Genomic DNA, 11,514 nt, shown 5'->3' on the forward strand with positions numbered 1-11,514 from the left:
AGATGTGTCTTTTTAGAATAAAAACAAGCACATTCTTGTATATTTCAGGGGGACCGCTTAATATCAGGCAGGTTACCACAGAGCTTGTAGGGTATGTAAGATAAAAATCTTCTGAAAAAAAAAATCACTCTAAATCCAAATTAGCATCAAACATCAAACTTTTCATGTATCTAATAAAACCCTAAAAAATTAAGATATTCTACTTTGTAGAGCAGAGTGAGGCTGAGAAGTGTGATGCCCCCAGCTGGGTTCTCAGTTTTGAACCATACCAGGACTAAAAGCCAACAGTTTGGGCTGATTTTTGGTTTCCTTGGCTTTAAATGAGTTTCTCTTGGGTTGATGGTACTGGAGTGAGGTTTGGGGGCAAAAAGGCCGTGTTTTCAGCAGCTCTGGCGAGCGGGGAACCCATTTACATGTACTTGCTGAAGCCACAGAGCAAATGAGCCAGGTAACTCTCCTGACCTGCTTCTTTTGTCCAATGCGGTGAGCCCGGGCCTGAGCCTGAAGATCATTTTGGGGGTTCCAGTCCGAGTCAAAGATAACGACAGTGTCAGCAGAGGCCAAATTAATTCCTAGCCCTCCAGCTCGTGTTGACAACAAGAAACAGAAGTCCTAGGGGGGGAAAAAAACCACACAAGTTAGCCGGCCCCTAACTGTGGATATAAAACAGTAACGGTGACTACAGAGTTGTGCAAGGAACTGGATGTAGGCTCTGGTGTATTTGCACTTCCTTCCAAAGCAGGAAAAGGCTCAAAGCCAAGGCAGAAGGGAAAGGTATGCTGCTCCAGGAAGGGCCAGCACGCGTCCTTGTGGGAGGGCAACGCAAACAGCTCAGGGCAAGGGCACCTTGGAGTCACCTCCGAAGGCTGGACCACGCTGCCCACCAGACCCCTACGAAGGCAGCAGGCAGACACGTGCTTTTTGTTGTCTGAAGCCCGCTGGGGGTGAGATCAGCTCTGAACATGGACTGTCTGAGTCACTGCCAAGGGTACAGGCTGCCAGGACAGAGCCAGGATGTCTGAGCCCTGGTGGATGCCCCCAGCAGAGGGGAAAGGGCGGCTTCTACAGGCATTCCTGCTCCCTCCTCTCCCACCTGCACTGCTGCTTCCTCCTGGCTTTTATTTGTTACCTTCCCCAGTACCACGAAGAACCTTCTGCATCGCCTGTGTCAGCCCCCAGTCCAGGCTTCTGGAGCAAGGCTGGACATTTCTCATGGCTGGGAGATGGCCGAAAGCGAGCGCCCTGCACCCTCACTGTGAGTCAGCACGCCCCACGAGGGGCTCGGGATGCCCTCTCCTATTACACTGGAGACTCACCTCCAACACCAGACCTCACTGCCTGCCTACACCTCAAACCTCCCCTTTGCCATTTCATATTCAAAACCAGCTGCAGACTGGAGGATTTATTTAGCAGCCGTCTCATTCCCCAGACCATAAGGAGAGAATTGCTAAATTCGGGCTCTTCCCGGCCTCTTGGGGACTACGTGGAGCTGTGCCTCGCAGCCCCGTTCTTCGGGTGTGGGAGGTTTAAAATAAGCAGTATGGGCGCATGCAAAACAAGCTATAGCTATGTCGTTAAAAGTGACAGAGGTCCTGTAAAAAGAAACGAACTGAATTTCATCCCCTCCTGACAGTCGGGACCTGCAGCCCACCCCGACCCCTCGGGAGGCCGGGACGCCCCCGCCACCGTACCTCGGAGCCGTCAGCGTTGAAGTGGTCCAGCGCCTGCTTTCGGATCTCCCCTTTGATCGAGCCGTCCAAGCGCTGGAAAAATCAACAATAATGATAAAAGAGAGAAGGTAAAGGAGCCCTGAGGAACCGTGGCACCCAAGTTCTGGGAGGCTGACAGCCCCCTCTCCTGCCCGTAGCATTTAGTCCTTAAAAATAGCCGCCAATTAAAAGGAACTGGGCTGCCTTAACCTGCTGCGTGTGAGGGCAGGAGGGGGGCATGCTCGGGCAGCAGTCACGCAGCGGGTGACACTGCAGCTCCCGTTACAGGCTCCCAGCCAGGATCTCTGTGTTTGCTATCCTCTCCTCGGGGTTTATCACGGGACGAAGGCCAAAGCAGGGGCCTGGCAGAGGAGGTGTTGTGCAGAGACGGGGCTTAATTTATTGAGGTCTCGTATGCTGTGAACGTGTCCCTCGCAGCAACCTTCAGGAAGTGGTACAAGTCCGGAAAAACAGCAAGAGGGCTGGCTAGCCAGCATCAGTCGGATGGAAACAAACTGCCCAGGACCCATTAGCCACCTCAGGTAGAAGAAATACGGATATCAGCATCCCTAAATAGCTTCAGAGAGCCAGCAAGGGAAGCAAGCTCCAGGGCTGAGAGCACAAAACTGCCTGCTGGTAGATGTAGGGACGCCTGCATGCAAGGGCTTTTAGCATGAGCACATCAGTTATCTCAGCTAGAGAAATGGATCATGGAGTACAAGGGGTTTCTGTTAGGCAGGCTGTTCAATCCACAAGATGGTTTAGTGATTAACACCCACCAACAAGTGTTTGAATCCGTTGTACAGGATTCTCCCCATCATTTAGACTCTCGCTTTATGAACAGCAGTACCAAGCTGTTATAAGAGCAGTCCTCATCTATAGCTCTCAAAGGATACATCATTATCCTCACGTATAAAAAGCAAAACATCCACAAAAAGAGAAGTGCCATGTCCAAGGGGCAGCATCAGACAGTGCGTGAGGCATCCCACGCTCTCAGCTGGTTTCTGCCTCTCCATATGTTCCCTTCCTGGAGTGCCACAGCGAAATGAAGGGACTTCGCTGTTCCCTACAGTGTATTTCAGTGCAACCTGTAATCCCAGCCACCCCAGCCTCTGGGAACCTGAGTGCCTGCCTCTCATTGCCCAGGCTCCCTCCTTATTTTCAGGTGAACCCTGCTGTTTGCCATGCTGATGTTTCTCACCTGAAAAGGGTAGTGTTTGATAGTCAGGTACTCCGCCAAGATGTCCAGCATCCTCACCATCTGGGAGAAGATCAGCACTCGGTTGCCTCTGTCTCGCAGCCTGGTCAGCAGCTTGTCCAAGAGAATTAGCTTTCCACTGCTCCTGATCAGAGACTGAAGAAGTAACCGTCATTCCAGCTGATGTTTTCCAACCTTACCCTTGTGTATAGTACACAGAGACATGCAGAGACCTGCTTCTTTGGCGACCATGCTTCTCCCACACCTCTCTAATCAAATCACCTGGATTCACACAGCAGAAGGCACACGCACAGTAAATTACCCAATATAAGTCTCATACTGCATGCACCTCCTGCACAAGATCCCACAATATGTTGCCTATGGTGGAAGGGGAAGGCAGGAGATTCAGTGGCTCAGCTGTGAGGACTATTTCCAATGGACAGAGGCAGCTGAAGCTAAAGCCTCACCTGATCCTATCTTGGTGAGAGGATGGGAGGAAGGGGAAAGTTAAGGAAAAGCCATAACCAAGGGCGCTGCCCACCTGCAGGGTCTCAATGCCATTCTCTCTCTCGTTTTCCTCAGGAGGTTTGATAAGGTAGCAGTGGTTGCAGCACTTCTTCAACTCCATCACAATGTTCAGGAAACCAGATGTGCTCCCCCGTGTTCCCTTTGAAAGAGCTTTGTAGTTTCTTGTCAAAATCCACCTGCAGGCAGGAAAATAAATCCAGATCATTCCACAGTGCAAAGAAGGCATGCTGGAGCTTGAGAGGACCAAAACCTTCAGGGACATCTTAGTTCAGGCATCAGTCTACTCTCTTCCCTCCATCTCTCCTAGCTTCCTCCAGAGGATTCTGCTTTTTTCTCCTCACTAGAAACCCTGATCTTACTTTCCTCTTGACAGTATTACAGTTAAATATTAAACAGCACCACAGTTCTGTGTGGAGCTTTACTCTCCCAAAATGTATTCCACAAAACATGTTCCCAAGTCACACAGAAAGCTGCTCCCATTTCTGCCGGTACTGCCGGTAACTTAATAAGCAACTCACTTGTAATACTGCTTCTGCAGAGCAGACATTTCCACCCGGAGGATCTGCTCCACTTTGGCTGGCAAAGATTTCTCCACATCCTTCTTCACTCTGCGCAGGAGAAAGGGCTCCAGGACTTTGTGAAGGCTCTGGTAGCCATTCTCTCTACCTTTCCCGTGATCTTCTTCAAAATCTTCCCAGAACTCAAACCTAGCAACAGAAATCAGTAGTAGAAAGTAGAAAGTAGTAGAAAGAACACCTTGTATTATGGTACCAAACAGCACATACCAGATATGCTCACACTGCATGATGAGACAAGAGACCACGAGTTTGATGGAGATACAGTGGAGGATAAAAGGTTCACCCTACTCTGGCTAACTGAACAGAGTGGTGGCAAAGCTAGAAGCTCGCTGGGTTTAGGTACCTTCCAAATATTTTATCTTTGAGCTCCATAGCTCTGCATTGACTCCCAGGACCAGAAATCCCAGGTTTTCCAATATTCTGCTCCGATGTCTCCTGCTAGCATTTACCTAGCTGTAGTTTCTGAAAGTCCCACATCAACCACCCCTTAGGCAGGGCTTTGACAACTAGATTCTGTTTTACACTGCTCTCATGGCTTTTTTGGACTGCTGCTTCCTCTAACAGCTCCTTTGAAATTTGACAAACTGCTCTTCTCTGTTTGTGAGACCTTAAGTCTCTCCCTTCAATCTTTCTGTGTTCCAACAAAAAGAATTTGGGGGATAGCTCTTTGTACAGTCAAACATCATTTGGGTGAGTTTGGGGGTATGCTCGTCCTAGCCTTAGCAATGCACATAGCCCATTTCGTTTTAAGAAAACAAAACATTTGTTATAATGTGGACATGCAAACAATCAGCTAGACACCACTGTCCTCGAGCAATACTCCCAGGGACCGCCATAAAAATGTTTGGCGAGGATGGCTGAACCGCATTGTACCGGAAACCTCAAAAATGGTTGAGATGATTGCTTAAAACAAGTTCAGCTTTTTAGAGATGGCACTAAGACAGCAAACAGATTTGAAAGACGTGTATTAGGTTTCCCCATTCAATTTGGTGCCAGAAATACTCTTTGTGTTAGTCATTTAACCTCTCATTTTCCCTACAAGTGTTTGTTCCCTTTTCACTGGTCTAATTCCACTGAGTTTAGTTCAGGGTTTCTGTCTTTCTGCTCTCCCTCAGTCTATTTGATGGACAAGAAAAGACACACGAAGGTATTTTCTGAAGCACCAAAAGGAGACTTACTTCTCCGGCATGATGAAATGAAGCAGGGACCAGAGCTCTTTGAGTGAATTTTGAAGTGGGGTGCCGGTGATCAGCAGCCTGTGGTTGGACTTGAAGTCAATCAATGTTTTGTACAGCAAAGAGTCATCATTTTTCAGCCGATGGGCTTCATCCACGCCTAGAAAGGCCCAGTTAATACTTCCCAAAACAGCCTGAAGGAAAAGAATTTAAATATATATATATATATATATATATACATGCTGGGTCAGATGAGTCCCCCCACATTGCTCATGCCTCTCTCTCGCCGTGGCCAGAAAGCACTGTCGTGTTTGCTTTCCAGGGAGTCCTCCCCCAGGCCCCAGTTCTTCTCTTTCTCCATATGGCCATGGAGCCCTACTATGGCACTGGCATCACTGACATGATCAGAGCAGCAGCGGTAGCATACAGCACTTTTATTTATAGCTATGTATAAAACTATGTAAGTTATGACAACCTGAGAGGTTTGGTTATTTTTTTTGTCACTAGTATTAAGTTTCTTGTTTTCTCCTAGGACTCAGTGATGCATTGACTGGGCTGACGTGCATTTCCTAAGCAGACAGATTTTGCCTAAGTGTGAAAATCCAGATACTGGGAGCCCTGTGTCAGAAGTTTAGTGTAATGTTTTGCCCTCTTAATTAGTCTAAACTAAACCAGGTAAAATCCCACTACAGCTCTGCTCGGTGTCTTATAAGTATAAAAATTAACACATCTGCCACAGTACTAGAGTGAAGACGCAGTGAGCGTCCAACAAACCCTCTGCCCACTTCCACCATACCCTCTACCCTCTGTCCAACCCACTCAGAGGCTGGTTTCCCCAGTTACAAGCAAGAGGTGACCTAAATAAAACATCCTTGACCCATTACTCACCTTGTCTTTGAGGAGGATCTCGTATGTTGTGATAAGTGCATTGAACTTCAGCCTTTTAGACTGAGAGTGGATCCACTCATATTCACGTATCTGCGAGAGGAGACAACCAACATTATTGAAGGGGAAGAGTTAACAGGTCTTATTTGAGTGGAGCTATAGCTGGAGACTCCAGCCAAGTCCAAGCCCTGCTGCTGAACATGACATTTGACGAGCAAAGGGTGTCCAAGGAGCAGCTTGTTTTGCTGCACGCATGGCTCTTACACAAGCACCAAAATAAGGTCAAACAACTTGCTGTTGTGACATTCCCCCACCATGTCACTACTGCCACCACTAGACTCACAACATTTGCGTGCCGCCTTGTCTGAATAATTCAGACCAGACAGACAAGGCTAGCAGTGGTGCCCTGCAGCACATTTCAGCCTAGTGGTCTCCAGACCCTCCAGGGGAGGCCAGTACTCCTGTGCTCACTCTAAGGGGGAAATAAGGTAGAAAAGTCCCTACAGCAGGGAATTACACCCAAGTGCTCAGCTACCACCAGCTCTAAGTGCCCACAGGACTGTCGGTACTCTCCAGCAGATGGCATGTCACACACATACATGCTACACAGAAGCTGCTGCATTGCACCCAGCATTTCCATCCAACCCCACACCCTCCGCTTTCTGATTACCCACCATGTTCCTGCTCATGAGGTCTCCGATGTAAACTACCACGTTTATCTCAGGTGCCCACACTTCAAACTCTCTCTGCCACGAGGTGAGAGTCGACAGAGGTACCACCACCAGGAAAGGGCCGTACAGCTGGTGCTGGTGGAAGAGGTACGACAGGAACGATATTGTCTGAATCGTCTTCCCCAGGCCCATTTCATCAGCCAGGATCACGCTGTTGTTCCTGTGCAGGAAGAGAAAACACACAAATACTGTTTGACTACATGTTTGTGCCACTGCTAACGTACTGTGCACTAGCACAAATAGCAACCCACAACAGAGACAGAAAGGGAGCAGTGCAAAAACATTTGTGTGAACGCTTGTGAGTGGATCCCAGAGAAATCCAGACAGCAGCTTGCAAAAAGGAGCAGATTACAATCATTCCAAACTGGCACGCAAGGATGAAGGCACAGAGAGAAGGAAATCAGTGGCCGAATTTTAGAAGGACATTTCTCAAAGACTTCAACAAGTGTGCAAGCATGCTGAGCCTGAAACCAGTTATTTTCTGCTTTCCTTGTTCCATCTACAATGCAACTGGGTGTGAAAACACTTGAAATCCTTCAAGCTGCAGAAGCAGGCTCGGTAAAGAACTCCCTTGAGAACAAGAGGGACAGATCCCACTGGGATAAAAATCGGGAGACCCAAAACAAATGTGGCTCGTTTGCGGTGCTGACCAGAGCTTCAGACAGCATCCGTACGTACTTGCACCATGAGTGAGCGAGCCAGTTGAGGCCCTCCAGCTGGTAGTCTCTCAGCTCCAGGTTCTCACCACCAATGTAAGAAGGCTGTTTCTTCAAGGCAACGAACCTTGGTCTCTGCTTCAATACCTGAAAAAGATGACACCATAAGCCCGCTGGAGAAAAAGACCAGGTAAGGCTGAAAATTCAGCAATGAAATCTGTGGTTCAGTGAGGAATGCAGATTGGCTCATCAGTTAATGCCCATTTTTGTCTTCCTAGCTGCTTCTTGTGTCTGCAGTTCAGACACCACTCAGCAGTGTTTTGTTTTCCTGCCTTCCTCCAGTTCTGATGATCAGAGCTGAGTCCTCCCAAGAGTGCAATAAGCTGTACATAACGTACACTGGATGGAACAAATTCCACTCTCCTTTTTGGCCTTTTCTGTTTTTTTTCTCCCACTGTCTCCATCCCTCTCCTCCACTGTATCAGCGTCTTGCAGACTTCCTCTTTTCCCAGCTGTGCTGTTTTTCCATTCAACTGATATTAAAACTTTGCCTTGCTGCAGCAGCTCCTCCTGAGGAGGAAGCACTTTGCAAGGATTAATTAAGCCTCCCACTCCGCAGGGGGACATAACATGCTCATTGTGCAGAGTAACTGAAACCAAAAGGGGTTCACATCTCTGTCTAAAGTATAGGAACAGCAAGCAGCCGTTCAAACACTGGTGGGAAGACGGGAAAATGGTCTCTGCCATTTATCCTGACAAAACTTTGTGTTCCCACTGTTTGTGTCATCACCCAGCCTGGAGAAACAGAGCAACAGGAGAGAAGAGAAGCAAGCAAACCTTGCAGTCCCGGGTAGGAATTGTTTTGGAGTTGTTACGGTTGTTGAAGCTGTCAATGCAGTGCTGGAATTTCTTGCTTATCAGAGCCTCATCTTCCCAGCTGCATTCCGCGTAGGGCAGCCCCATCCACTTGCACAGGTATTCAGGGTCATTTGAGGATGTTTTGCGACTGTTTGCTGCAAAATATGAAAAAAAAAAAAAAAAAAAGCCCAAACATCATCAACTGCGGTTCTGTGGCTGAACCACAAGCGTGGTTCACAAGGGCAGTCTGAACCACCCCTACAACCACAAGACAGGTCTTGGCTAATGGGAAAAGTGTAGAGAGGCCAAAGAGTGCTCCTTTACCTGGGAAGTCAGCGTGCCCCGTCGCAGACTTGCTGGTCTTCACGGCTGTGGTTGGAGACACAAAGGAAGCAAGGGTTTATGTGCTGGCAGCCAGCAGGGGGAGCAGCACAGACAGAGGACCATATGCATTTTTGAGAGGAATTGTATGGAAATAGGTTAAACAACTCTCCAGGCCAATTCCTAAAGCAACAGGATGCCGGCACCTCTGCCTGATATTGCTATAATAATAGTGAAGTGCTAAGCCCCGTTTTTATTTTTAATAAGTAAGTAATCATGAAAATCTAACCCCTGAGCTGCCTTGCAGCCTAACCACATCCTTAACCACAATGTCACGGAAATTAGTCCTGACACCACGAGGCCTGTGCTTCTGCAAACACCTTGACTGAACTCAAAGGACTTCACCAGCAGCAGCAACTTCAGCGAGCCCCTGGAAGCTGGGTGTATCATCCCGTACTCCAGGCAAGGAAAGGGCAAGTGACCAGCATTGCTTGTAGATAAAAAATTGTAAACCTGCATATCTACTGCTCAATCCCTACATTTCACACACCGTTCTTCAGTGACATGGGGATGCAAGGAGAAAAAGGGAGCCTTATGTTCATTTTGCTGTCAATCGTGATTAAGATTCCCAAGTCTTACTTCACCCCTTTACAAAAGTATTGGGTTCACTTACCAATTACTCTCTCCACTATCTGATACTGTTTGTTCAGCTCTGAAGCCAGCTCCTGTTGGCAGTTGAAATATTCCACATCTTCAGGGGATACCTTGGCCAGCCTATATGCAAAGAGAAAAAAAAAGACATTATAATGCTTCTGTAACATCATAACGCTCATTGAGGCAATGTATAGAAATTTTATTTTCTTATATGGTTATGGAATTAAGTCACTGAAGCAGACTACTGCTTATATGACATATATATTTCTTAAAGTTTCCTATAATTATAAAGCATTACTGGGAAGCGGATGTCATAGAGGCTCATATTGTCTCCCTGGTAAATGACTCCTCATCCTGCTGCAAGAATCAGCCACAAAAATCCGAATCAAACAGTCAGGGATGGAAGCTGCTACTTCAGCTTTATCACTTTGGAAACACACAGTAGCCCCCTTTATATTTCTTGGGGAGGTCAGACAAAAACGTACATATAGACAAGCCCATAATTAACAAGGGTTAACAAGGCTGCCTTGAAGCAGCCTGCAAAGCAAAACTCAACAGCCTGCCCTGTGATGAGCCCTGTTTTCCAGCACAGCTGCTTGGTTTAGCACGCAAGGTCTCACTGCTATCCATGAGCCTTTCTGTCACTTCCTGGGCCAGGTGCACCTTTTATTTGTTGTCAGCTACCCAACTTATAAACCTGGGAACTGGCAATATGTGGAGTTCTGTCTCCTCTCTCTTGTAATACCATAGCCACAGACATCATTTCTATGATGGGGATGTTCATCAGCAAGCAAAGTGTTGTGCACTGAAAACAGTTGCTTTGGATGGAGTATGCTTTGTGAGAAGAAATCAAATGTTTTCAGCCCTGACGGTGCAAACCTCTGGCTAAAAAATATTCTCCCAGGGCGAAATCACTGGTTGAAGTAAAGCATACCATTGCTTGATCTCCTCCTCTTTTTTCTTGAAGTTCTCTAGCTTTTTCAGGCCCTTCACTTTCTGCTGCTGCAGGGACTCTTCACTCTCCCATGTGCTATGGATGTATGACCAGCCTTTCCATTTGATCAGGTACTGAACTTCTCCCTCATCCTTTTCAGGGTCAAAGTCAGCACTTGGGTTGCCATTGGCTTCAGTTGCATACACTGTGGTGGAAGCACCAGTGGCTGCAAAAGAAATCAGGCTGCAGTTGGTACCTTTGTTAAAAAGCACTGGACATGAACTGCGTTAGAGCAGGAAGTTATTTTTTCTAATGCATCCTTTGTGACAGCACAAAGAATATCCTACAGATTCTTCCACCCAATGAGACAGGCATACAAAAGTTTTCCATACAACAGGATCTTTTTAAATCTCTCTATCATAAATGCCTTTTCTTTAAATATAATTCAAGGGTCTCTTGAAAATACCCAAGACCATTCAGTTTTACAAAAACACTTTTGTGAGGCTATGAGAACAAAACATCAGCTTTATTTCCATTGTGGCTTTGTCAATGCAGCTATGAAAACTGACTACTGGAAGAGCTATTTTATCTTTTAAAGAAGAGAAAAGCAAGAACTTGCAGAACAATGACTGCATCTTTAAAATGCGTGCACGCTAAAAGAAAGCTGCCAAGCACATAAACTTGACATTTTAGGTTTTTCAATGGTAGATTTTTTACAAAAGCTGCTAGAAGGAAGAAATAAGAGGCACAGACGAAAGCGTGAAGAGCACTGAAATAACCCTGAGCCCCACTGGAAGGCTTCAAAGTTGCAAAAGCATTGGACCAGTTGAAGAGAAACAGAGAGTGCATGACTGAAATCAGAAGTAAAGTCTTTTTCCAGAGCTACGCACCTCCTTTTTTTCCAAGCCTGATGTCCAAGACTTTCTCAATAGTTTCACTGTTGTCTTGCTGTTCATCAGCTCCTTCCCCAGTCATCTCTATCAGGTCATCAGAATCCGTCTCAAAATCATCATCTTCTTTGTAACTGAACAAGATCAAAACCAAACTGATAAAAAAGCCTTTGACTCTTCCCAGTCCAGAAACACACAGAGTGGCATGGAGTGGAGCAAGCCTTTTCCAGCATTTATTCTGGGGCTCAGTGCTTGTTCAGCACACGCATCTCTTAAATTAGCCATTCAGTATTTTTCCCTGAGACACACAGATAGTAGCTACGCTTTATCAGAGCAATAGTGCATCATGTCCATATAATGTTTTTGATCATGGCCAACACCAGATGCTTCATGAGGA

General features: G+C 46.7%; 1 protein-coding gene across 16 annotated transcripts in view; it reads right to left on the bottom strand.

Moving 5' to 3' along the window:
* Positions 1-11,514, bottom strand: part of CHD2 (chromodomain helicase DNA binding protein 2) — a 97,115-nt gene that overhangs the window by 18,227 nt on the left and 67,374 nt on the right. For all 16 annotated transcript variants that reach the window (XM_083849864.1, XM_083849865.1, XM_083849859.1 and 13 more), the window contains 14 exons: positions 11,118-11,251; positions 10,228-10,453; positions 9,313-9,413; positions 8,643-8,687; positions 8,298-8,473; positions 7,483-7,607; positions 6,748-6,964; positions 6,077-6,166; positions 5,192-5,382; positions 3,954-4,142; positions 3,449-3,611; positions 2,911-3,063; positions 1,692-1,763; positions 463-612 (listed from right to left, as the gene is read on the bottom strand). In XM_083849864.1, coding sequence (XP_083705990.1) covers positions 463-612; positions 1,692-1,763; positions 2,911-3,063; positions 3,449-3,611; positions 3,954-4,142; positions 5,192-5,382; positions 6,077-6,166; positions 6,748-6,964; positions 7,483-7,607; positions 8,298-8,473; positions 8,643-8,687; positions 9,313-9,413; positions 10,228-10,453; positions 11,118-11,251 — 2,032 coding nt within the window. The remainder of the gene's footprint in view (positions 1-462; positions 613-1,691; positions 1,764-2,910; positions 3,064-3,448; positions 3,612-3,953; positions 4,143-5,191; positions 5,383-6,076; positions 6,167-6,747; positions 6,965-7,482; positions 7,608-8,297; positions 8,474-8,642; positions 8,688-9,312; positions 9,414-10,227; positions 10,454-11,117; positions 11,252-11,514) is intronic.

This window comes from Anser anser, assembly GCF_964211835.1.
Source record: "Anser anser genome assembly, chromosome: 10".
In the NCBI taxonomy this organism is placed as follows: Eukaryota; Metazoa; Chordata; class Aves; order Anseriformes; family Anatidae; genus Anser; species Anser anser.